Here is a 22,171-nt window from a genome sequence, read left to right on the forward strand (position 1 = left end):
GTGTGTGTGTGTATGTTTGTGTATCTGTTCCCCCCCCCCCGGCTCAGCATCGCTTGACAACCGATGCTGGTGTGTTTGCGTCCCCCGTAACTTGGCAGTTCGGCAAAAGAGACCGATAGAATAAGTACTAGGCTTACAAAGAATAAGCTCTGGGCTTGATTTGCTCGACTATAAAAGCGGTGCTCCAGCATGGCCACAGTCAAATGACTGAGACAAGTAGAAGAGAGAGTAAAGAGAGTAACGAAAATGTTTGTTACTCCTTTGTCGAGTTTTCAATTTCTTCACGTGAAAAAATTTTCAACGTTGATCTTTTTATATATATATGTATATATATATGTGTGTGTGTGAACGTATGTATATGTATAAATGTATGTGCGGTGGATGGAGTTTGCAGGCGCTGTTTGAGTGTGTGGAGCTGGGGAGATGTGTCAGTAAGTAATGTATTTCGATACATAGAGTGCGGGAAATTTTAAATGGATAACGTTGTAGGGAGTATGGCCCAGTGGTTAAGGTGTTACCCTCACAATTGCAACATCGTGGGTTTGATTCCAAGATCGAGCGTTGCGTTGCTTTTTTTTTTTAGCAAAGCACTTCTTTCACGTTGCTCTGGATTGAATTACAGTGGAGGCGCAATGGCCCAGTGGTTAGGGCAGCGGACACACGGTCGTAGGATCGTGGTTTCGATTCCCAGACCGGGCGTTGTGAGTGTTTATTGAGCGAAAACACCTAAAAGCTCCACGAGGCTCCGGCAGGGGATGGTGGCGAACCCTGCTGTACTCTTTCACCACAACTTTCTCTCACTCTTTCTCCCTGTTTCTGTTGTGCTTGTAATTCAAAGGGTTAGCCTTGTCACACTCTGTGTCACACTGAATATCCCCGAGAACTACGTTAAGGGTACACGTGTCTGTGGAGTGCTCAGCCACTTACACGTTAATTTCACGAGCAGGCTGTTCCGTTGATCGGATCAACTGGAACCCTCGACGTCGTAAGTGACGGAGTGCCATCAACAACAACTGGATTGAATTACATGCAGAGAAATCTCTATGCCACTATAGGCTGGTGTTTATTACCTTCCATATTTAAATTCATTTATATCCATCACCTATGTATCCTCTTTTATGTGACACTTCTGTTTGGAAATATTTTGTTACTCTTTACTCTTTTACTCTTTTACTTGTTTCAGTCATTTGTCTGTGGCCATGCTGGAGCACCGCCTTTAGTCGAGCAGAGTCGACCCCAGGACTTATTCTATGTAAGCCTAGTAGTTATTCTATCGGTCTCTTTTGCCGAACCGCTAAGTTACGGGGACGTAAACACACCAGCATCGGTTGTCAAGCAATGTTGGGGGAACAAATATAGACACACAAACATATATATATATATATATATATATATATATATATATATATATATATATATATATATATACATATATGTGATGGGCTTCTTTCAGTTTCCGTCTACCAAATCCACTCACAAGGTTTTGGTCGGCCCGAGGCTATAGTAGAAGACACTTACCCAACGTGCCATGCAGTGGGACTGAACCTGGAACCTTGTGGTTCGTAAGCAAGCTACTTACCACACAGCCACTCAAAAATATTGTTATATCACCATGGCTCCATGGTTAAGAAATTTGCTTCCCAACCACATAGCTTTGGGTTCAAAATATATATATACATATATATAAAAGAAGTAAGGACAAAGATCCTTCAAAGGGGTGTTAAGCATAGAATATATAAAAGCTATTTATTCAGTATTGGTATAATCAATAAATATAGGCGTAGACGATCTTTTTATTCAAAATTGGTACAAATAGGCGCAGGAGTGGCTGTGTGGTAAGTAGCTTGCTTACCAATCACATGGTTCCGGGTTCAGTCCCACTGCGTGGCACCTTGGGCAAATGTCTTCTGCTATAGCCTCGGGCCGACCAAAGCTTTGTGAGTGCATTTGGTAGACGGAAACTGAAAGAAGCCTGCCATATATATGTATATATATATATATATATATATATATATATATATATGTATGTGTGTTTGCGTGTCTGTGTTTGTCCCCCAACCATTGCTTGACAACCGATGGTGGTGTGTTTACGTCCCCGTAACTTAGCAGTTCGGCAAAAGAGACCGATAGAATAAGTACTAGGCTTACAACGAATAAGTCCTGGGGTCGATTTGCTCGACTAAAGGCGGTGCTCCAGCATGGCCGCAGTCAAATGACTGAAAGAAGTAAAAGAGTAAAAAGAGAATAAATCCAATAAAGAAATATGGTAACCGAAGAGTAAAAAGGACTTGAGTTTAAAATCTTCTTTGCAAATTTCATGTTAATTTCTGTTCCCAACTCCATCTTATGATGACAATGTTATTTTACTAAATTCCTCGTTATTTTCAAAATTAATTGAAACAAAGAAAATGTATTTCAATAGAAATATCTTAGTCATATGTTCTAGCTTCCAGAACTTTCCATCTAACCATTTTGTTGCCAATCTGTCAGGAACCACATCTACTTCTACAATACAAACTTCCAAGCATCAGTTTAATAACAACAGACTTATTTCATGAAATTCTTCATCATTTTTCAAAAGACATGAAAAAAGAAAGGCAGTACATTTCAATAAAAATTTGGTAACAAAAGGTTAATAACATAAACATCTTTTTATTTCAATGCCAACATTACAAATATTATCATCCTCAGAAACATTATTAGCATATTTATCACACCATCATCATCAGCATCATCACAAACATTATCATTATCACAACTATAGACATTAACTCTTTAGCATTCAGATTATTGCTAAATGTGATGCTTATTAATTCACATTCTTTTGAGTCAATGATGCATTATCTCAAAGCTTTCAGATTTCAATAATGTGATTGTTTAGTTTTAGAATGTCATTGTAGGGTAGGTATGAGAGGCTGGATCTGGCCTTGTTTTCAATTAATCATGCATTATCTCATAGCTTTCAGATTTCAAAAATGTGATTGTTTTAATTTAGAATGACATTGTAGGGCAGGTGTGAGAAGCTAAACGTGACAGTTTGAATATAAAACATGTAGAATATTTTGGTCAGATATCACCAATTTAAAGGCTAATGGGTTAACCCGACTGATACCGACTCATCTGTGGCCACCCCTACTTTTATAATGCAAACAACCATCATTAGTATTCTTGTCTCTTATATATTGGTAGTGTTTCCGGTCTGAGAAGGACGCTTCTGCAATTTCTTGCTGGTCAACCTGCACAAATAATTCATTTATGGTGATCAAATGATTACCTCATTCCCTGCAACAAGCTGACAGGTGCAATCAGTAAATATTTGATGCATTGCACACTGATATAACAATCACAGTCAAAATTTTTATAGATTTTCGGTAAAAAATTCCTTAATCTTTAACCAGGACTTTTCTTGTGCCTCAGCATGTTGTTGAGGGTAACCACCATAAATAAATGTCTGCCCCATTTTCGGATGATAAATACTGTTAAACAATGGCGTGTATGGAGGTTCCAAGACGTGACCAGCACCTTCGTATATAATTAATTCAACATCTTTTCTTTTCGCTGGAGTTAAGTTGTTGTGCCAGAGGTAATAGTCACAAGTGTGATATAAGTTGTCATCACCACCAACTAAAAGCAATACTTTACTACGGGAACTCTCGTCTAAATAAAACGACTTAGATTCCTCTATTTTCCAATTTGTACTTATAAATCCATCATCCTTCATTACAGTAAGGCCATAGACCATTGAAGAGTGATATGGCACCTGTTTACCGTTATGGCGGATGCCAAATATAAAGAAGTTTGGGAGGCCATTAATACTTATAACAGCGCTTACTTGCGGACACTCTTTGGCCATGTATACAGCTATTACCCCTCCTAGAGATAGCCCTAAAACACCTATACCATTCTCACTGGAAACTTGCTCATGGTTAATAAGCCATTCAATAGCCTCTTCGAAATATTCAAAATCAACTTCTGTGACGACTGAAGGTAAGTCTTTATAAGCAAAATAGGCCAAACTTAAAGCTATAAATCCATGGGACGCTAACAAAGCACCTCTGGATTCTATCAAAGAACCAGTGCTACCAAACAGATCTATCACAGCAGGATATCGTCGTCGTTGTCTGTTGGATGTTTCATCACTTGGTATGAATAAACTACCCCGAAGTCTTCCATGGTTAACTGTGATTTTGCGGACACCAGATCTCATAAACGATCGTTGAACTAATTTGGTTGCTAATGGTTTTATATCAGAAGTAAACTCAGAATGCTGCGAGATATGACCAGGGTGGACCATCACAGTGCAATCCAAAGATTTGGTGGCATCATCAGTATTAATTCTACCATGTTTTCCAACTACTTGAGTCATACTCCAAAATAATCCCATGGGATCAATTCCAGTGTAAGTTCCCGCTAAACATGGATCAGTGACCAGATTAACACATCCGTCAACTGAAGTTTTGAAATGTCCGAAAGACCTGAAAACGGATTCTCTTTTCTTTGAGCTCTGTTCCATTGTGGCACTGACTGTGACATTTTCTTCAGGTTTCAAACCAGAAACACTCACAGACAATTGCTCATCAACCAAACCATTTTCTGGATTCACTGTTACCGAAACTGGGCAGCGGGTTGAAACTAGCACTCTGGGTAAGACTGTTGGGTAGCTGGGTGTGTGACGTAGAGCAGAGAGTAGTTGGTAGGATGGATGGAGGATCATCTTTCTCGGTCAGTGTATACTTGCAGGACTGCAGAAAAAAAAATTAATAAATAAAATGGGTTGTTTTAGATAAAAATTCAAGATTGAGACAAGCAGGTTTTGTTATTAAAACAGTGACTTTAATTACTTATTAACATAGGAATTAAATAGAAACAGGATCAAATGTAATATTTATCGAAACATCAAAGATTTTCCCATTCATCCTCAGCGTCAAACTAATACGATTGCATGTTGTTCCCCTTTCTTCCTCGTTTGGTTCCTGTAAGTTTGAACTCTATATATATAAATATGTAGAAATCAAAGAGACAACACTGGAAAAAGCTAGATGTTATATAATGAAAATCATTAGCTTACAGCTGTTCTTCCAATATGATGTTGTGGACTCTTAGTTGAGTACCAGGATAACATCTTATAGCTTCATCAGAGCCTTGAATATGAAGTGCCCTTCGTATGGGAAATTTACATTTTCAGAACATGCAGGTGCTATGAGTGAGAAAGTTTGTGTTGTTACTGGAAGTTCTATCCCAAGGTAGAACAATGTATATCTACATATATACACTCTCTCACACACACACACACACACACTCTCTCTCTCTCTCTCTCTTTCTCTGTCTCTCTCTCTTTCTGTCTCATGCCCACACACAAAGTCACACACATGTATGCATAGAAATATATCGGACAAAAAGACGTGGACAAAGTGACATCGGAGGCAAAATCTGGTCACGAATCCTATCAGTAGGTCACGACTTCAGTTCTCAGTCCAGGTGTTGCATCATATCCTTCAGCAAGGGACTGCCCTTTAAGTTTCACTAGTCAGCTCAGCTGAAAACAAGTACTAGCCATGCGCTGGGGGCTAATTCTGCCATAAAGAGAGGTCTTGATAAAGCAGGCTTATCACCAGAGACATTCCAACTGTGACCATAGAGCATATGATCAGTGATGATCCAACCACAGCCATTGTATCCTCTTGGCATTGTGTATCTAGGACTAGATTATCAAATGTGTCACTCTTTTTCATGGGAGTAGGGTGTAATTTAAGGGAGATTTGGCTGCTATTTCTTGCAACTTGAAGCTCCACATAACTCTCCTACATTGGCTAGTAGCATTTTACAAATCACTTTTGCCCCAGGTCACCCCCTCAGCCATCAAGCTTATAACCAAAGACACCCCAACTATGACCATTCCATCCTTCTCTCAGGCACTATCTAAGATTACATTATCCAATGTGTCAAATCCTTTAACAAGACAGTAGTGTAATTAAAAGGAGAGTTGACTGCTATTTCTAGCAAAGTGAGGGTACACACAGAGCTCTCCCACGGCCACTCTTGAAAAAAGCAGGCCTATGATCAAAGATACCTAAGCCAAGATTATTTGACCTTTCTGTCTCGCAATGTGTATCTAGTACTACAATATCCAATGTGTCCTTTATTTTCAAAGATTGTAGGATGTAATTTAAGTGTGATTTGGCTGTGATTTCTAGCAAACTGGGGGTACACATGAGCTCTCCTACATTATCACCTTAGCCACAGGTCTTTCCTGGTCCAGAAAGTTTATGATCGAAATAAATTCGCCATAACCATCCAGTCCTTTTTCCAAAGTGTCCCTTAAAAATTTCAAGTATTTTGGTTGAGTGTCACGATCACATGGTCCTGGGTTCAGTCACAAAAGACTGCACTGCCATCAGCAGCTAAGATTTCTTCAGGTGTAGAGCCATGGCCTCTGGAGACCCACGGATGCCTACTGCTAATATATAAATAATAATAATAATAATAATAGTAATGATGACGATGATTTCAAAATTTTGCCACAAGGGCAGTTCGGGGGGAGGGGATTAAGTCGATTATATCGACGCAAGTACGTAACTGGTACTTAATTAATCATCCCCAAAAGAATGAATGGCAATGTTGACTTCGGCGGAATTTGAACTCAGAACACGAAGACAGACGAAATACCTCCAAGCATTTCGGCCGGCATGCTAACGATTCTGCTAGCTCAGCGCCTTATAATGGTAATAACGATAGTAATGATAATAATAATAATAATAATAATGATAATCCTTTCTACTATTGGAACAAGGACTGAAATTTGGGGTGAAAAGACCGATCGATTACGTCGACCCTAATGTTTCACTGGTACTGAGTTTATCGACCCTGAAAGGATGAAAGGTAAAGTCGACCTCGGTGAAATTTGAACTCAGAAAGTGGTGACAGACGAAATACATCTATGCATTTCGATCGGTATGCTAACGATTCTGTTAGCTTGCTGCCATATTATTATTATTATTATTATTATTATAATAATAATAATAATAATAATAATAATAATAATAATAATAATAATAATAATAATAATAATAATAATAATAAACCTTGGCTGGGAGGAATATTTAATAATAATAATCCATCCAAGGATTATTGTATTATTAAATTTATAAAAATTATAATTATTATTATATTTATCTTAGATTAGATTGGCACAGCTTGATGCAACCCCCCAAAATTGGTTTGCATCATTAGAAAGTGGCCGGCATAGTCGAATAGAAGATTATTTGCACATTCACAACATTTCCTGTAAACAGATTTAAAAGAAATTCTCCAGTATATATATATATATATATATATATATATATATATATACACGGTGGTGCACCAGCATGACCGCAGCCACTTGGCTGAAACACATAAATAAATAAATAAATAAATATATATATATATATACATATATATATATATATATATATATATATATATATATATATATATATATATATATATATATATATACGGGAGAATTTACGAAAAAAACAACAACAGACGAGGACAGGGGGTGTAAACAACAAAAGGATGTATTAGTTTAACGCTCGGGAATAGAGAAAGTCTTTAACGTTTCGAGCTACGCTCTTCAACAGAAAGAATACGGAGAAAACAAGGAGAAAAACAGGGAGAAAAAAAATTGAATGTTTTGGTCAGCGATCAATCATGGCGATGTATATATGATTCGATTTTGTATCTCGTTTGCAAGATTCTTTATGTGAATTCGTGAATTGAAACAAATTTTCTTGTGCCTGAGTAGAGCCACACTGCCTTAATACCTAACACACTCACCAGTTCAGTTTCCAATCATTTATTATTTATATTCTTTTTTAATATATTTTCTTCATATAAATAATAAATGAGTAGAAATTGAAGCGGAGAGTGTGTTAGATATTAAGGCAGTATGATCCCCCCACCACCAGACAACACAATATACGTGAGTATAAAAAAGCAGCGAGCTACCAGAAACATTAGGACACCGGGCGAAATGCTTAGCGGCATTTTGTCTGTCTTTACGTTCTGAGTTCAAATTCCAACGAGATTGACTTTGCCTTTCGTCATTTCGGGGTCGAAAAATTAAGTACCAGTTACGTACTAATGTCGGTCTAATCGACTGGCCCCTCCCCCAATATTTCAGGCCTTGTGCCGAGAGTAGAAAAAACATGTGTGTGTATATATACGTGTGTGTGTGCGTTCGTGCGTGTTCCCCACTACTGCTTGACAACTGGTGTCAGTTTGTTTACGGTACCGTAACTTGGCTGCTTATTGAAGGAAACCTACAGAATAGATACCGATATTAAAGAAGAAAAACAAAGTACCAGGATCGATTTCATTCGATTAAAGATTTCTAAGGTAGTGCCCCAGCATGGTCGCAGTCTAATGACTAAAACAAGTATGAGACAAAAGAGAGACCCCTCTTGGGGGTCAATTAAACAAGTACCAGTTGAGCACTGGGTGTGATGCAATCGACTAGCCCTCTCCCATAACATCTCAGGTTTTGTGCCTATAACAAAAAGAATCGTTATTAATAGCACCACAATCAAACAGGACAGCATGTATATGGTCCTTAGATGTGCTAGAAATAACAGCAACATCTCTCACAAAACACAGTCAACTGTCTTTCAAACAACAATACCATCAACAATCGGATCTTAGATATATATCATGTTATATGTGAATACAAATGTGATGAGTTCAAATTCCTCCGCGGTCGACTGTGCCTTTCATCCCCTCGACATTGCTGGCCTTGTGACGAAACTGTGAACCCATATACGTATAAGGCAGTGGTTCCCAACCTTTTCACTACCGAGGACCTCTTTTATTTTACATGAGGTTTCCCACTGACCCCAGGATATTGAAAGGTTTGTCAGCCTAACATGTTCACGGACCTCCAGTACTACATATACAGTACTTACACAAATATGCAGTAATGCCTAACTTTACGAGGACCAGCTGTACAAGACCTCAAGTTTACGAGTTTTATTTTTCAAGCACAAGATGCAAATTTTTAAAACTGAGTGCAAAAGTTTCAACTACCACAAGAAGCGCTTCTGCATGTTACTGAGAAGTTTATAGAGAGCGAAGAAAAGCCTCTTCTAAGCACAAAGTTATATGTGCATATATGTATCAAAGATGTTGTATCCATTCACCGTTAGACTGTGGTGACAGGGACAAACGCACACACACATATATGTATGTGTGTCTATATATATGTATATGCATATGTATATGTGTGTGTGTGGGTATACAACCTTCAACAAAGTAACAGTCATGTATACACCTTGAACTGACACACATTTTCAGTACGTAAACATACGTTCACATGTATATACACATGCACACACACACATAGACACGTCTACACACTTACCTAATTACACACACACATACATACATATAGGCAAACATACATACACACATACATACGTACATATATATATCATGAACTAACTGTTACTTTCTCAGATGCAGCACAGAATTTTGTCAGTGAACAGGTCGCGGTCTCAAAGCGACGAAAATATTTGGCAAATTAAATTTAAATGTTGAAATGAATCTAATGGTTTTTGTGTGTTTCTTAAATGGCTTATAAACACCTTCCATGCTGCAACTCTAAACTTGTTTTTTAAAAAGGTATTCTACAAGTCCGTCTATGAGTGCTTGTGAATGGGCGATCGCATCTACAAGTGACAGTGTGTATGAGTATAGTGCGAGTGAAAGTGATGCAGAAAACAATTATAAATAATATTTGTTATTATAAATGATCTTGACATTCTTCTTACTTTACATAAAATATTCTTTACATTCTACTGTTGTTTTCATCATCATCATTGTTTAACGTCCGCTTTCCATGCTAGCATGGGTTGGACGATTTTACTGAGGACTGGCAAGCCAGAAGGCTGCACCAGGCTCCAATTTGATCTGGCAGAGTTTCTACAGCTGGATGCCCTTCCTAACGCTAACCACTCCGAGAGTGTAGTGGGTGATTTTACATGCCACCTGCACGGGAGCCAGTCCAACGGCACTGGCAGCGACCTCGCTCGAGTGACTTTCTAACGTGCCACCAGCACAAGTGCTAGAAGGCAACGCTGGTAACGATTACGCTCAAATGGTGCTATTTACGGGCCACTAGCACGGAAGCCAGACAGTTGCTCTGGCAATGATCACGCTCGAACGGTGCTGTTAGTGCCCCACTGGCGCAGGTGCCAGTCATCGAGTATGGTTCAATTACGATTTCACTTGCCCCAACAGGTCTTCGCAAGCAGGGTTTAGTGTCCAATGAAGGAGAGGTTGGCATGGGTGCCAGTCGTTGGATTCGGTTCATTGCCATTTATTTACAAGTATTATAAGTTTTGTGGTGTTGTGTGCTGTGATGAGCTGTGTGTTGTGGTGGAGAGGCGTGAGGCAAACAGAGGTGAAGCCAGACCGGAAGTGTCAAATCGGAAGTCGGCGACACACGGTCGAAGGCTAGCACGTGGGGCCAGTGAGAAAACAGCGACGTTACGAGAAAGACGTGTTCTGATTAGGAGCGATCGTGTACCCCGCTGCGGTCGGCAATGTAACGTCCAACGCTTCATTCTGTCCTTTTGCTTCTTGTTGTCTTCTTCCTCCATCTCACCACAAGCTATTTCGGCCCATAAGAAAAAAAAAAAAAATTATCAGTGTAGTCCGGATTGCTATTGATATAATTAAGCCGTTTTGCGGCGACACGGACATGGTCGCATGGCTAAAGAAGATGAAGCTGGTCGCGAAGCTCCAAGGGATATGCGACTTGGCAAGTTTTCTACCGCTCTACTTGGATGGTCCGGCGTTGGCGCTATTTTTAGAGATGGAAGAGAGGGACCAAGTTAGCGCGGAGAAAATAGAAATCCGCTTGATGGAGGCCTTCGCAGAAGGAATGTTTGAGGCGTACGTTCACCTGGGGAGAGCGAAGTGGACCGGCGAACAGGTTGACGTGTTTGCCAACGAACTTAGGAGGTTGGCTAGACTTGCGGGGTACGAGGGAGAATCGCTGGATCAAACGGTAAAGTTGGCGTTTGTGACTGGGTTTCCTGACCACCTGTCGGTCGAATTGCAGAAACTGCCGGACGTGAGCACCATGCCCATGGCGGATATAATATCGAGAGCTCGTATGTTAGTTTCCTGTCGTAGGTCGTCACCAGTGGCAGCCGCGGCTACAGCAAAAGGTGGCCGGCCAAGGAGTGTCGTAGAGGGGTCGAACAAGGAACGTGTGCGACCGTTCAAAGGACAGTGTTTCCGGTGTCAGGGCCCGCACATGGTGCGAGACTGTAAGTTACCTAAGCCTGAGGTCATCTGCTACCGCTGTCGTGAAACGGGACATATAGCCAGCAAATGTCTGCAGGGAAACGGTCTAAAGGAGACTACTGCGCCAGCGGTCTCACTTTCAGATCAATAAAAGCGCAATTTTTTCTACCCGTTGTTGATGTGCTAGTGGATGGGAAGGTGTCGCGTGCCCTTGTGGACACGGGCTGTACAACGACCCTGATGACTCCGGGAGTGGTAGAGACGTGGAGTGGAGAAAGCAGTGTGAGGGCAGTCGACGGAAGACAGGTACGCTGTGAAGGCATTACTGAGGTGCAGGGAGCAAAGCTAACGCTGCAAGCAATTGTAGTTGGCCACTTGGTAGATGAGATTGACGTGGTGTTGGGGATGGACGCCATCAACCGTCTTGGTGGCGTTAGGATTGCAGGAGATGAGGTCAAGTTCGGAAGCGTGGGGGCATCGTGCGCCGTGAGTCGGGACCGCCAGGGAGAGCAGAGCCCCATCGAGGACGAAGATTTTCAGGCGGCGTTTGATGGTCGGAGGTGGACGATAGAGTGGCGATGGAAGGACGAGCCCCCACTGCTAAAGAACAGGGTGAACTGCTACCAGCATACGTTGAAAGGTCACGCCGGCGTCGAGTTCGACGAGGGGGTAGAGAGATGGATCAAGGAAGGAGTCCTTGTCCCGTGGAAAGAGGAGGTGGTGAGTGGAGTGCTGCCTCTGATGGCGGTGGTGCAGCCGACGAAAGGAAAAGTCAGACCAGTGCTGGACTTTAGGGAGCTGAACGACCATATATCGTGCCACACGGGAGGCGAGGCAACAGACGTTTGCGGTGAGACGTTACGTGTGTGCAGACAGTTGACCAAGGCAGCGACGATCGTCGACTTGAAGTCGGCATATTTGCAGCTCCGTGTGAGTGACAAGCTGTGGCGATACCAGCTGGTGCGGTACAAGGGCCGGACGTACTGTTTAACCAGGCTGGGTTTCGGGCTGAATTCCGCTCCGAAAATTAAGGCGATGGTGCTCAAGTCCGTCCTAGGGAAAGAGGAGAGTATAAGGAAGGCCACCAGTTCCTACATCGACGACATTTTGGTTGACGAGACTGTAGTAAGAGCCACCAAGGTAGTGAGACACCTGGAGAGGTTCGGGCTGATTGCGAAGCCGCCTGAGTCGATGGTGGGAGGAGCTGCGCTGTGGCTGAAGCTACAAAAAGACAGATCGGGCGAGCTGGTGTTCCGGAGAGGAAACGAGATCCCTGAACTGGGCACCAGCGTGAGTAGGCGGGAACTGTTCTCGGTGTGCGGGAAGCTGGTGGGACATTACCCGGTTGCAGGATGGCTTCGGACAGCATGTAGCTTCATCAAGAGATGAGCCGAAGGAGCAAAGTGGAATGACAGAGTTGGGGAGAAAACGACCGACATGATGCAGGAAGTCTTGGTCAGAGAGAGAGCAGAGTATCCAGTGAGGGGCAGTTGGTATGTTCCCAAATCAAAGAGTGGGATCGTTTGGTGTGACGCCAGTAGCATCACAATAGGGGTTGTCTTGGAAATGGGAGGCACCGTGGTGGAAGATGCAGCCTGGCTCAGGAAGATGGATTACTGCAACCATATCAACGTAGCGGAGTTGGATGCCGTGCTGAAGGGGGTGAACCTGGCCTTGAAGTGGGGGCTGTGCACCATCGAGATTAGAACCGATTCGACCACTGTGCTTGGTTAGGTGATGACAGTCCTCACCAATGAGCGGAGGGTGCGAACCAAAGGGGCTGCGGAGATGCTGGTAAAGCGCCGATTGGGAATATTGCGGGAGCTAACCGCTGAGTTCGATCTGGAGCTGAGCGTAATATTTGTGCCTTCCGAAAAGAACAGGGCAGACGTCCTAACCAGGGTAAAGCGAGCTTGGTTGCAGGTGCCAGAGGATGCGGAGCAGGCTGTGGCTGCAGTATGTTGTCTGAGTGACTCGGAGTTGAGGAGACTGCATACTATGCATCACATGGGAGTGGACAGGACGTTGTTCTTCGCCAGGAAAGTTGACTCCGAGGTAACGAGGCGGAGCGTGCAGAGAGTGGTTAGCAGCTGTGACAGGTGCCAGTCTATTGACCCTGCTCCGGGCGTACATGAGGCGGGAAGTATTCCAGTGGCCCACAACTGGAAACGACTGGCAGTGGACGTAACACACTACCGGCAGGGGACGTACCTCTCAATGGTTGACTGCGGACCGGGGCGGATGGCCATATGGAGGGAGATGAAGACGTGGACTGCAGAGGAAATCGCAGGAGTGTTAAATGGGATATTCCTGGAACGAGGCCCCGTGGATGAGCTGCTGCAGAATAATGGCACTGCATTTCGCTCGGAGGTGCTGAAAGAAGTGCTTGACGGGTGGCAGGTCAGCCGCTTCTTCAGGGCGGCATACCGGCCAAGTGGAAATGGAGTGGTGGAAAGGTATCATCGTACCATCAAGACCGTGGCAGAGAGGGGCCACATTTCGCCAATCGAGGCCGTATTTTGGTGCAATATGTCGTCCAGGTCAGGACAGGCTGAGGAGTCGGTGCCACACAGGGCAATATTCAGGTACGAGTGGAGGCACCCGTGTATTGCATCAATGCGACTCCGGGGAGAAGACGAGCACACCTTCGTGCAGATCGGGGAAGAAGTTTGGGTAAAACCCCCAAATGCACGGTGCACATCACAATGGGGGAAAGGAACTATAACCTCCATCAATTCAAAGAACAACGTCTCAGTCGATGGTATGCCACGCCACGTTTTGGATGTGCGGAAGATTGTCAGTCCTTCAGGGGATGGAACCAGCTGCAGTGGGCAGGATGATGAAGACAGCAGCAGTAGGCAAGATGATGAAGGCAGCGCGCCAGGAACTCAGGCCAGTCCCGGCGTCGCACAGCGACCACAGAGGGAGCGGTACCCTCCTCCCTGGTTGGCTGATTATGAAACCAATTAAGGTAGTTCGGGAGAGAGGAGCGAGTGGGAGAGCCGGTGTTGTGGGCTTTGATGAGCTGTGTGTTGTGGTGGAGAGGGGTGAGGCAAACAGAGGTGAAGCCAGACTGGAAGGGCCAGACCGGAAGTGTCAGATCGGAAGTCGGCGACACGAGGTCGAAGGCTAGCACGTGAGGCCAGTGAGAAAACAGCGACGTTACGAGATAGACGTGTTCTGATTAGGAGCGATCGTGTACCCCTCTGCGGTCGGCAAGGTAAGGTCCAACGCTTCATTCTGGCCTTTTGCTTCTTGTTGTCTTCTTCCTCCATCTCACCACAAGTTGTATAGGTAAAATATTTTGTCTGGGAAGGAATTACGATTTATAACATTGCTGCTATGGAAAATTATCGCTCTACTTTACGAGTGGCATCCGGGAATAAATTAACTCCTACGCCGAGGCATTACTTTACATACTACATACACACATAAACACATAATACATACAAAAAAAATATACATAAACATAAGTGGTTCGGCTGGATAAAAAATTGAAGAAATAAAACATTTTTTTAGAAAGCCGTGTTTACATTGTGACAGGTATCGATTAACCTGTGCGTATATGATTTATAAATGAAACTATGTATACATGTGATGTGTATATATTAATCTACATCTACAGCGTGAGGTATATTTTAACTTGGGACTTATGAAAGGAAAGCTTTATATTTATCCCAATGTATGAAACAAGGACTAACGAAAGATCTGCAAAGAGGCATGGACGTTTAGAAGAAGAGGCACATCTAATCTATATTTACATGGGATATGTGTAGATTAATGTATGTTGACATTGTGATAAGCATCTATTATGATGTGTACATTAACTTATGTTGACACGCGATGTTTTATATCTACATTGTGAAGGCACATGGCTCACTGGTTAAAGCGTCGGGCTCGCAGTGATGACATTGTGAGTTTGATTCCCAGAGTGGGTTGTGTGTTGTGATCTTGAGCAAGACACTTTATTTCACGTTGCTCCAGTTCGCTCAGCTGTAGAAATGAGTTGCGACATCACTTGTGCCAAAGCTGTATTCCCTTGAACAACGTTGGTGGCATGAAAAGGGTAAACTGATATGCATGGGCAATTGCTGGCCTTCTTTAAACAACCTTCTGTAAGTTATGAGGCAAGAAAGTAGAAGTGGGGTTCACATCTGTAGGAATGCCCTCTTCTTCCCACCCACAGAAAAAGACTTTCTCACAAATTCCCATATGATCCGAATCTACACCATCTGAAGAATATTTATAGAAAATTTCATTTAAAAATATCTATTTGTGCAGAAACAGAATCGAGTCCCAATTGTGTAGGTTTGCCATCAAAACTTCAACCCGCTCTGTAGAAGTTAGGTCACAGTTGTAATTGAGTTAAACGTTTTACTATTGTGAATAAAAACAAAGTAATGTATGTAAATTAATTATATCTCACCTCTGATTTAATAAATTCTCATTTAACAGTTCATGTAGTTAAGACACTGAATGAACCTTCCAAATTTCGTTTCTGGGATATAAACATTGTTTGTGAGTTAGGTGTGAGAGTAGGAGGAAGGGGAGACATGTACCTATAGATAAACTGAAACAAGGAAGGGTGATGGGATGAGGAAGAGAAGGAGAGGACTAAAGATAGAAAGCCGGGAATAGATATAGTGAAAAAGAAGGATAGGTGATAGGAAAAGAACGACGAGTGATAGTAATGGTAGAGGAGAAGAGATAGACAGAAAGGAGGAAATGATATATGTATATATACACATATATGTATATATATATATATATATATAATAATAATAATAATAATATTAGGGATAAACATCCAAATTTACAGGTTGAAAACCCAATTAAATTCAATTTATTAAAAATTAAAATTAAATTAACTTTCACAGTATAAAATATATAGTTTTAGAGAAAAGAACCAAAGTTCATGAACTAATCCATGAAAATCCAGTCACATATAGAAAAATTAATAAGTAAAAGCACGATAAATAAGTATAATATAATACACAGTAAATATCATAAGATAAAGATAATAAATATCTTTATCTTATGATATTTACTTATTAATTTTTCTATATGTGAATGTGGATTTTCATGGATTAGTTCATGAACTTTGGTTCTTTTCCCTAAAGCTATATATTTTATACTGTGAAACTTAATTTAATTTTAATTTTTAATAAATTGAACTTAATTGAGTTTTTACCTGTAAATTTGGATTTTTATCCCTAATATTATTGTATATATATATATATATATATATATATATATATATATCAATTCTTCCTTTTGGAATTTACACACAATGTACAGAAAACTTATACATACACCACTCTGCTTAAATAATGGAATTGCAGATACAATATCCTTACATATCTCAGATCTGTTTTCATTCCTCCATTTCACTCTGCATTTCATATCTTTTCTGTAATAACTATTCCTTAACCATTTTCTCGCACCGTCTCTGATGAAGGGAAATATGAAATATCCCGGAAACAGCTGTAAGACCCCTTTATAAATGTTCTGACATCTTTCACAGCCTTGGTGTGTTTACGTCCCCGTCACTTAGCGGTTCGGCAAAAGAAACCGATAGAATAAGTAATTGGCTTACAAACCATAAGTCTTAGGATCTTTACATTGCAATAATTAGTTACCTATTTAATTAATATACTAAACACTTCTACATGAATTAACCTCGTATAATACCTTAAAAATTATTCTATTCAACAACATATACACCTACCGATTACTTCACTGAATAATTAAAAACTGAAAGTTACAGATAAGACAACCAAATACCTATTTATTACCTCTGCCTCAGCGGAGGCAGAGGTATTGTTTTCAGTTGTGTTTGTTTGCTTGTTTGTCTGTGCACAAGATATCTCAAGAAGCGCTGGATGGATTCAGATGAAACTTTCAAGGATGTTTGGCCTCATGACTGGTACAAAATGATTAGATTTTTGGATCGATTCAGTAAGGATTCTGGATTTTTGTTATATTTATGTTACTTTAAGCGAAGTATTACGATCTTAGGTTTACTTTCAAGTCTTTCTCTGATTATCTCCCATGAAAGCATGCTCATGGTTTCCACGTAAGTTATGGCAGCGTTGCTGTTTCTAAAGTTTAATTTTCGTTTCTGTGCTATGAATTTTACTTTCGTCTCTAAGTAGAAACTGATGCCTAAAGAAATAAAACTGCATATACAAACGGCAGTTTAGAAATAGAGAGAGTTAGTTAGGTGTGGGAGTAGGAGGAAGCAGAGACATGTACATATAGATAAAGTGTAACAAGGAAGGTTATTCTCTTTCACGTGCACCAGGGTCTCCGGTTTGTTGATAAGATCGCTCGCTTGCAGGTATCCCCACAAGAAAAATGCGTGAAGGCCATTCGAAGTAGGCTTCACACATGGTCCCGTCAAGATGGGGCACCTGCTCATACCACAAGACAAACACCGAAGTTGTTATGGCAGTGCTTTGGAAAGAGAATAATCTGCGGCTACGGCAATGTCAACTGGCCTTATAGATATAGATACAGATATATATCTATATGTATATGAATATATACATATATGTGTGTGTGTATGTATATATATGCATGCGCTTGAGGGCAATGCATTTACTTGTTTCTGACTACCTAACTCACAAGGCTTTTATTCGCTTGAGTGATTAGTAAAAATGTTTGTCCTCATTAGTATGCATTGTGACTAGAGTTGAAAACCAACTCCTTGACTACTAACCATACTTCTTAATGAATCAGGATTGAATTACATACAGAAAAATGTCTATGCCACCATAAGCAGGTGTTTATTAACTTGCAGATCGAAATTCATTTAATCTTATCACTTGTGTAACTTGTTTTATGTGAGACTTCTCTAGACTTGGATATTGATATGTATGAGTGTTTTCAAATGTATCTCTGGAGAACTGAAGCAGCAAACATGCTTTATCTTGGCTTACTCATTTTGCCCCATCTAAATTTACCTTTTACATGTTCAAAGGGAGCAGCGATAATTTTCTGAAATAGTGATCAGATTATGTAATAACTTTTTTTATACATTTAAGGAAGGCCATTTGCTTAGCTGATATAGTTTTTGTAAGGTAGGGAATATTTGTGAAAAATATATTTTGTCTCAAAGTCAAATATGCAGTTGATAGAGAGAGAAAGACCATGGAGAAAGTTCTCAATAGCATTGGGCAGAGCATCAAGTTGTGGTAAAACACAAAATGAGGTTCCCAATATTGTACTTACTCTTTACTCTTTTACTTGTTTCAGTCATTTGACTGTGGCCATGCTGGAGCACCACCTTTAGTCGAACACATCGACCCCAGGACTTATTCTTTGGATGCCCATTACTTATTCTATCGGTCTCTTTTGCCGAACTGCTAAGTTACGGGGACATAAACACACCACCATCGGTTGTCAAGCGAATTTGGGGGGACAAACACAGACATACACACATATATATATATACATATATACGACAGGCTTCTTTCAGTTTCCATCTACCAAATCCACTCAAAAGACTTTGGTCGGCCCGCAGCTATAGTAGAAGACACTTGCCCAAGGTGCCACGCATGGGAATGAACCCGGAACCATGTGGTTGGTAAGCAAGCTACTTACCACACAGCCACTCCTTGTTTTTATTTTTTTAAAGCTACAGTATAATGTTCTTTTAATTACAATTTCTCCTCGATTTACAACCTTTGTGACTGACAACCATCTGAACTTATGACCACAAAAAATAAAGAAATAAAAAGATAATCGATTTTCAGACTTTGGTCAGCATCTGGCAATGCAGGCCTCCTTCAGATCCAGGTGTCCACTGCCTGCCACTGTCTCTCACTCGGTCGCTTTCAAGTAACAACTGCATTTGAACGAAAATAGTCATGAAAGATATAAATCCGACATATGACCAGATTGACTTACGACCTGTCAGTCAGAACAGAACTTGGTCGTAAGTTGAGGAGAGGGTGTATATTCATTTTTTTTTTTGTGTGTGTGTGATTGGGGTTATTATTTCCGCCTTAGCAAATGCAGAGGTATCGTTTCCAGTCATGTTTGTTTAACTTTGGACAAGATATCTCAAGAACCTCTGGATGGATTCGGATGGCACTTTCAGGGATGTTTAGCCTTGTGACTGGTACGAGCTGATTAGATTTTGGGATCGGTCCAGTACTGTCAAGGATTCTGGATTATTTTTCCTGTTTTTTGACTTAATTTTTGAGAGCAGTCGGGTTCATTTTTAGTATTCTCGTTTGTGAGAGCAGTGGAGTTTATTTCAGATATTCTCATTTTAAAAATCATGTCTGGCTAATCATTTAGAGGAGGTTGGTGTTGCCTTGGCCGAGGTTTGTGCCCTCTGAGTGCTCTTGTTATATAATGAATGTAATATTTTCCATTGTACAAAAATGGTGACCTAACAGAACCGTTAGCACACCGAGCAAAATGTTTAGTGGCATCTGACCCGTCTTTATTTGCTGACTTGAAATTCTGCTCAAGTTGACTTTACCTTTCATCCTTTTGGTGGGGTCAATAAAATAAGTACCAGTTGAATACTGGGGTTGATTTAGTCAACTTATCCTCCCCTCTGACCTTGCTGCCCTTGTGCCAAAATTTGAAAGCAATATTTTACATTGCAGAGAGGTGTTCATAAATTACAAATAATTCTTTCTACTGGAAGCATGATTTCGCTCGAATTTCGGGGAAGGGATTTAGTCGATTACATTGACCCCAGTGCATAACTGGTACTTATTTAATCGATCCTAAAAGGATGAAAAGTAAAATCGACCTCCACAGAATTTGAACTCAGAATGTAGCAGCAGACAAAATAGCGCTAACCATTTTGCCCAGCATGGTAACGATTCTGCCAGCTCACCGCCTTAATAATAATAATAATAATAATAATAATAATAATAATAATAATAATAATAATAATAATAATAATAATAATAATAATAATAATAATAATAATAATAATAATAATAATAATAATAATAATAATAATAATAATAATAATAATAATAATAATAATAATCCTTTCTACTGAAGGCACAAGGTCTTGAAATTTAGAGGAAAGGGATTAAGTCAGTTACATCAACTCCAGTGCATAACTGGTACTTATTTAATTGACCCCAAAAGATTAAAAAGCAATGTCAACTTGGTGGAATTTGAACTCAAAACTCACTAAGCGTTTTGCCCAGAGTGCTAACAGTTCTGCCAGCTTCAAACAAAAAATATAATTCGAAAATTATTTGTTTCTTGTTCTTTTTTTTTTTTGTCCTAATGGAGCCTTTTCCTGAGTGAGATTTTGTCCTATACTTTGTGAAGGGTATATTCATTTTCTACCCTTATATTAAATGACAGGCTGGGGTGAGGGCAATAGCAAGTAGTCTGGTAATTAGTGCCTGCTTTCAAACCAACGTTTATCTTGTTTCGCGATTTCTTTATCTTTATTTCTAACATATCAACTAAATTACGGACAGCAGACGTTTTCTCTTTCGTTTACAGTACAGGGAGATAACTCTTTGTAACCCTTCGTACTTCATTCGAACTTAAAAAGTAAATGACATTTGCTCCGTGTGTGTGTTTGTATATGTGTGTATGTGAGTGTGTGTATCTATATATCTATGTGTATGTATGTGTGTGTGTATATATAAAATAGAATGAAAAACTACAGAAGACTTGTATTATATGGTTAAAGAATATATTTCAATCGTCATGTTAGAAAAATGTTATAAAATTTTATGTGTTGTGAGATTTTTCTAAAATTACGATTTAAATATATTCTTTGACCAAATAATACAAGTCTTCTGTAGTTTTTTCATTCTATTTTGTCCTTTCTACATCCAACCACGTGCTTTAACATACCAACTCTGTCACCTCTCTCTCTCTATATATATATTATATATATATATATATATATATATATATGCATGTATATATATATATATATATATATATATATATATATATATAATAATAATACAAAGAATATATATACATGTATACACACATATATGTACATACTTACATCTACATGTGTATATATATGCATATCAGGTTACAGGACGTTAGAACAATGAACTACAGACAACGGAACGAACACATAGGAAAACGGAAAGCCACTTGGAATATTCCTTCATCAGCTGCCTCTATTCTGACTATACGTTTCGAAGATAAGACAGAATGTACTCTAGAATAGTCTCTTCCTGAGTAGTGGATATTTTATATATATATATATATATATATATATATATATATATGTATGTATATTTACTTTTGGTATGGCAGATGAGTTCAGTAAAAATTTAGTTTCAGATTAAATATGGTACTTCAGTTGAGGCACCAGAATTTCGTACGGTATTATACATACAATTTCAAAGTAAGGTGATTAAAATCAAAATAAGCAACAAGGATATCCGGAGGTAATGAATTACCTCCGGATATCCTTGTTGCTTATTTTGATGTGTGTGTACTTTGGGTATGGCAGATGACTTCAGCAAAAATTTAGATTCAGATGAAAATGGTACTTAAGTTGAGGCACCTGAATTTTATACGGTATTATCCATACAATTTTAAATCAAAATAAGCAACAAGAATATCTAGAGATAATGCAATAACTCTGGATATCCTTGTTGTATCTTTTGATATATACGTATATATATATATATATATATATATATATATATATATATATAAAGCAAATAAGTGGCAAGGATGTCCAAGTATCAGTGCATCACAGCCTGATGCCTCAATTAAGTACCTAATTCAATTAAATCTGAATGATATATATATATATATATATATATATATATATATATATATATATATATATATATATATAAATATATATGTGTGTGTTTATATATATATATTTATATGTATATATATCTACATA

General features: G+C 39.7%; 2 protein-coding genes across 2 annotated transcripts; one reads left to right on the forward strand and one right to left on the reverse strand.

Annotated features, from left to right (window-relative positions):
- Nucleotides 1-2,632: 2,632 nt before the first annotated feature.
- On the reverse strand, nt 2,633-15,859 carry LOC149130149 (acyl-coenzyme A amino acid N-acyltransferase 1-like). The gene is made up of 2 exons (XM_089345905.1): nt 15,716-15,859; nt 2,633-4,742 (listed from the first exon to the last, which is right to left on the reverse strand). The coding sequence occupies exon 2, from the start codon at nt 4,712-4,714 to the stop codon at nt 3,359-3,361; it is 1,356 nt and encodes a 451-aa protein (XP_089202031.1). The 5' UTR covers nt 4,715-4,742; nt 15,716-15,859; the 3' UTR covers nt 2,633-3,358.
- Nucleotides 7,758-11,798, forward strand: LOC149130150 (uncharacterized). The gene has a single exon (XM_089345906.1). The coding sequence runs from the start codon at nt 10,739-10,741 to the stop codon at nt 11,438-11,440; it is 702 nt and encodes a 233-aa protein (XP_089202032.1). The 5' UTR covers nt 7,758-10,738; the 3' UTR covers nt 11,441-11,798.
- Nucleotides 15,860-22,171: the final 6,312 nt, after the last annotated feature.

This window comes from Octopus bimaculoides, chromosome 30 (genome assembly GCF_046866305.1).
Source record: "Octopus bimaculoides isolate indiv1 chromosome 30, ASM4686630v1, whole genome shotgun sequence".
NCBI classification, from domain to species: domain Eukaryota; kingdom Metazoa; phylum Mollusca; class Cephalopoda; order Octopoda; family Octopodidae; genus Octopus; species Octopus bimaculoides.